This window comes from Cariama cristata, unplaced genomic scaffold (genome assembly GCF_000690535.1).
Source record: "Cariama cristata isolate BGI_N322 unplaced genomic scaffold, ASM69053v1 scaffold17546, whole genome shotgun sequence".
NCBI classification, from domain to species: domain Eukaryota; kingdom Metazoa; phylum Chordata; class Aves; order Cariamiformes; family Cariamidae; genus Cariama; species Cariama cristata.
In genome coordinates, this window is record NW_009622857.1 from 29,675 (window position 1) to 34,900 (window position 5,226).

The 5,226-nt window shown below is 62.9% G+C and overlaps 1 protein-coding gene across 1 annotated transcript in view; it reads left to right on the plus strand.

Moving 5' to 3' along the window:
* ABCA2 (ATP-binding cassette, sub-family A (ABC1), member 2) overlaps positions 1-3,436 on the plus strand; it is a gene marked incomplete at its 5' end in the record, with an annotated part of 25,018 nt that extends 21,582 nt beyond the window's left edge. The window contains 10 exon segments of the mRNA XM_009702515.1: positions 1-180; positions 657-739; positions 742-794; positions 1,152-1,286; positions 1,512-1,615; positions 1,896-1,988; positions 2,271-2,373; positions 2,536-2,673; positions 2,921-3,127; positions 3,401-3,436. The exon segment at positions 1-180 is cut by the window's left edge and continues 36 nt beyond it. Coding sequence (XP_009700817.1) covers positions 1-180; positions 657-739; positions 742-794; positions 1,152-1,286; positions 1,512-1,615; positions 1,896-1,988; positions 2,271-2,373; positions 2,536-2,673; positions 2,921-3,127; positions 3,401-3,436 — 1,132 coding nt within the window.
* Positions 3,437-5,226: the final 1,790 nt, after the last annotated feature.

Here is a 5,226-nt window from a genome sequence, read left to right on the forward strand (position 1 = left end):
GGTGTACAAGTCCCGCAAGATTGGGCGCATCCTGGCCGTGGACCGGCTGTGCGTGGGGGTGCGGCCCGGGGAGTGCTTCGGGCTACTGGGTGTCAACGGTGCGGGCAAGACGACCACCTTCAAGATGCTGACAGGAGACGAGAGCACAACGGGCGGAGAGGCCTTCATTAATGGGCACAGGTCAGGGGGGGCACAGGCTGGGTGGGTGCGGCCCGGGGAGTGCTTCGGGCTACTGGGTGTCAACGGTGCGGGCAAGACGACCACCTTCAAGATGCTGACAGGAGACGAGAGCACAACGGGCGGAGAGGCCTTCATTAATGGGCACAGGTCAGGGGGGGCACAGGCTGGGTGTGGGAAGTGGGGACTGCCCACTGTCTTGTGGATGGCATGGGATCTGCTTGGGGGAGGGTCTCCCAGGATGAAGCAGCATGAGTCTGCTCGTGTGGCTCCATGGGGCTCTGGAGCCCTATGTCCTGCTGGGCTGACCATCATCTGGGGGGTGGGAAGTGACACTGGCTCTTGGTCAAGGCTGCCCGTTGTGGGTTACCTGGTAGAAGATGCTCCAGTATAAAGGCGTGTGAAGCAGGGGGGTGAGCAATGGGGTGCTCCTGAAAAGTGATTCCTTCTCCCCACGGCCCCTCCATCCTCTCCTGCAGCATCCTGAAGGAGCTCCTGCAGGTCCAGCAGAGTCTGGGCTACTGCCCCCAGTTCGACGCACTCTTTGACGAGCTGACAGGGGCCCCTTGGAGTTCTCCCCCCGCCTGCGTGGCATCCCCTGGAAGGATGAAGAGCGGGTAGGGCTCTGGGCGGGCGATTGCCAGTGCCCATGGGGGCTGGTGCTGTGCCATGGGGATGGCATCTCACCAGGCATCAGTGAGGACTTGAGCCAGTGCTGCTACCCTCAGTGCCAACCCAGTGGTACACCCACGTGGGGTGCTGGGACCGGGCCGGGCACATGTGCTCGCAGGCTCCCACTGACACTCATGGCTGTGCCAGAGGCTGCCATGGGGCTCCCCTGACTGGCACATTGCTTGTGATCCCCTTGGTAGCTGGCCTGTGCTGTGGAGCCCAACCGCTTGCTCACTGCCTGCTGCCAGCTCTGCCAGTCCGGTGGCTTTGGCTGGGTGACGGCAGCCCCCTGTGCCTTGCAGGTGGTCAAGTGGGCACTGAAGAAGCTGGAGCTGACCAAGTATGCTGATAAGCCCGCCAGCACCTACAGCGGAGGCAACAAGAGGAAGCTGTCCACAGCCATCGCACTGATCGGATACCCAGCCTTCATCTTCCTGGTGCGCCGCGGGCTTCAGCACCCTGCCTGTGGGGTCCTCCTCCCTCCCCTCGTGTCCCTGGGGCTGGCGCTGGGTTAGGGTGGAGAAATGACCCTGAATGGGAGCTGCCACTCCAGCTGCTGTCCTGGAGTGTGGGATTGTGTCCTGAGCCAGGCTCAGGACAGGAAGGGGGTGGCAGGGTGGCCTCTGGGACTGACGTGTCTGAGGGTGCTGTGCCACCCCCAGGACGAGCCCACCACGGGGATGGACCCCAAGGCACGGCGCTTCCTCTGGAACCTCATCCTGGATGTCATCAAAACGGGTCGCTCCGTGGTGCTCACATCTCACAGGTCCAGGGGAGGCTTCTGGCTGCACCCATGATGCTTCTGGGCACCTGGCATGCTGCATGGGTGGGAGGGGGCTCTTTGGTGTCCGGGGGATGGCATTCGGCAGGGGTACGGGGAGCAGAGGGAGCCCAGGACACCCTCTGTCGCCTTCTCCCATCCCTGGTGATGGGATTATGGCATCCACATGATGGCCTGGGGAGCTCGGCTCCCCACCCACCCCAGCCGTGGCCCCTGGAACTGTCCCCCTCATGCCACCCCACTGAAGTCTGCGCTGTCTCCCCAGCATGGAGGAGTGCGAGGCACTCTGCACCCGACTGGCCATCATGGTGAATGGGCGGCTCAAGTGTCTCGGCAGCATCCAGCACCTGAAGAACCGGTAAGAGGGGATCCAGCACCCTGTGTGCACTGTGGGGAGGGAGCGGGCCAGGCCGACATGGCAGGGTGATGGTGTGGCACCCATGGTGAGATGTCAGCCTTTTGTGTGGGTGCTGCTTTGGAGGGTGGGCAGGGGATGGGCTGACTTGAGCACTATGGCACTGTCCTGGTGGGTGCGGTGGCTGCTGAAGAGCATCGTCTGCTTCCGTGGGGTCAGTCCTGCCCTGCAGAGGCACAGGTGGCAGGGGGACAGGTCCTCATCGGGTCCCTTGTCCCCATGCAGGTTCGGCGATGGCTACATGATCACAGTGCGTACCAAGTCCAGCCTCAACGTCAAGGAGGTGGTGAGGTTCTTCAACCGCAACTTCCCTGAGGCCGTCCTCAAGGTGAGCTCCCCGCGGTGGTGATGCTATCTCCTTCCAGCCCCCGCCTTGGGGTGCAAGCAGCCTTCATCCACCCAAGGGACACCTCTGTGAGACCCCTGCCTTGGGGTGATGGAAGAGGGTCTGGGAGTGAGGGCTCAAGTGTCACTTCCGTGTCCCGTGCAGGAGCGGCACCACACCAAGGCCCAGTACCAGCTGAAGTCAGACCAGATCTCGCTGGCGCAGGTCTTCAGCAAGATGGAGCAGGTGGTGGATGTGCTGGGCATTGAAGACTACTCTGTCAGCCAGACCACACTGGACAACGTGAGACCAAGAACAACACGGGCGGCTGGATGCTTGTCCCCAGGGAGGGTGGTCATGCCAAAGTGCCTCACAGAAAGCACCTTTGGGATGGGTGGTGGAGCTAGGTGGGGGGCACGGTGGTGGCCACAGCCTGGTGGGATGTGCTGAGGCCTGTCTCCAGCAGCATGGACGGCAGATGACGAGTGACCAGGGAATGGAGGTGCTCGCTGGGTTCCCTCACAGCCTCCTGCTCCTTCCTCCCCCCTAGGTGTTTGTGAATTTTGCCAAGAAGCAAAGTGACAACCTGGAGCAGCAGGAGACGAGCCCCAACTGCACCCTGCAGTCACCCCTGGAGCGGGTGCTGAGCCTCCTGCGTCCCCGGGCAGCCCCCACGGAGCTGCAAGCCCTCGTGGTGGAGGAGCAGGAAGACCTGGAGACGGATGATGAAGGCCTCATCAGCTTTGAGGAGGAGAGGGTGAGAGGTTGTCCCCAAATCTGGGTGTCCCTGGTCACAGCTGTGTCCCTGCCACGGGGTACAGTGGCTGGGTGCTGTGGCACCCGGTCTTGTCCAGTGGAGGGGACACGGTGATGCCAAGGATGGACCAGAGAGGGGTCTCTGGGAGGGGTGGCTGCACCCCCCTCTCGCCCCAGACCAGATCCTGGCCCCAGCAGCACTGGGTGTGCTGGTCAGAGCAGGCAGCTCCTGCCCAGCCCAACCACTGAGCCGTGCCCGTCTCCATGCCCGCAGGCTCAGCTCTCGTTCAACACGGACACACTGTGCTGAAACCTCGGGGGCACCCACGTCCCCCAGCCGTGAAGCCACCGAACCCTTTTTTGGCCTCTCCCCTCCCTTCGCCCTGTTGAGTGGAGCTGCCGCAGCTGGAGGTGTATGCCAGGGAGGACACAGCGGGTACAGTGCCAGCCTGGACAGATCTTGCGAGCCACCGCCTGCCAACACTGTCACTGCATGGTGCCAGGGGCCACCATCCTCAGCCAGCTCAACTGGCCAGCATGTGCCACTGATGGAGACAGCGAAGAGAAGGACGTGGCCTGGTGCCAGTGCCGCTGGCCCCACGTGCCTTGTGGCAGAGACGAGGCCTGTGAGCGGTGCCTTCAGTTGGACACCCATGTTGCACCCACACTGGGGACCCTCAGCTGCAGGGACCCCCCCCCCCTCCCAGCACCAGCACCACCCCAAGCCTGGCCTTGGCAAAGCCAGTGGAAGGACGGCTGCTTTCACCTTGGTTCCATCACCCCTGGCTTGGCACTTGCCTTTGGCACTGTGGAGAGCTCAGGGTCCAGTGCCACAGGGACAGGAGCTCTGGTGCTTCACCCACGATTGATTCTGTCATTGATGGGACGTCACCAGTGACCGCCAGCCTGCCCGAGTTGGAAGCTTCAGCCCCGCTGCTGTGTCCTGCCCACCCATGCTGCTGCCAGCCGAGGGGTCTGGCCACCCCGGCCCTTCCCTGCCCTTGCCACCTGTGCACTGGGCACTTGGCACCGTCCCCAGGGCTGGGCAGTGGCGTCCCTGCAGAGGGGCACGCGGTGGGGCAGAGGGGTATTTCACAGGGTATTTCACACGCTGGCACCAGCTGTTTCTCCCCTCTGCCCCCAACCACGTCCCTCCTCCCGGACGTCCTCACCCTGCCTCACTGGCTGCTTCCTCCACCACAGGGCATTGCTGTGGCTCTGCCACCCCTTTCTGCTGTGTCCCCCTTGCCCTGGCACTCAGTGCTCAGCATCCGGCCCTGTACAAGAGCCACCTACACTGGTTTCTTATTGTTGGGTCACTGGTGGTACTGGGAGAGAGGGGTTGCTGCACGCCAGGATGGCTTTTGAAGCTGGGAGTGAGGGTGGCCTTGAGGTAAGAGGGCAAGACAGCCCGGCTGCGCACCGGCAGAACCTGGCCATGGTGCCTGGTGGGGTAGGGAGGGGAGGATGGGCTGCGGCTGTGGGGCTGGCAGCATCACCGGGCACCCCCTGGGCCAGCAGTGCCCCTCCTTTCTTCAGAGGGTCCTGCAGCCTTGTCAACGCATGGGGACCATGCCTGGCACTCACAGCCTGGCACCACCCCACAGCCGTGCCCAGAGGTGGGGTAATGGCAGGGCCCATGACATTAACCCCGACCACCCATACCCTGAATGCCACAGGCTTTTGCAACACCCCAGGGTGACCATGTGCAGTCCCTCCTCCTTCCCAGGAAGCATCCAGGGCCAGGCTGCCCATATGTGCCCCACTGCCCTGTCTGCCTCCCTGGCACAGATTGGGCTGGAGATGCCAGGGTGGCTCGTGCCTTCCGGCAAATGGGCAGCACCGGGCAACGCAGCTCGCTGCCATGGGGCAGGGCACAGAGGGGCGGCGCCACCCTGGGCCCCACGGAGGCAGAGAAGCAGGGGCAGACCCTTGGCTGTCCCCATGCCCCCCCAGTCTTGCCAGTCCCATATGCCACCTGCTATAGATTGTGATACAATATACAGTATTTTCAATAGGGGAAAAATTGGGGGGAGATAAGCTCTATTTTCAGATTTTTTCAGACCATATTTTTTTTAACGGCATACTGGAAACTGGCTG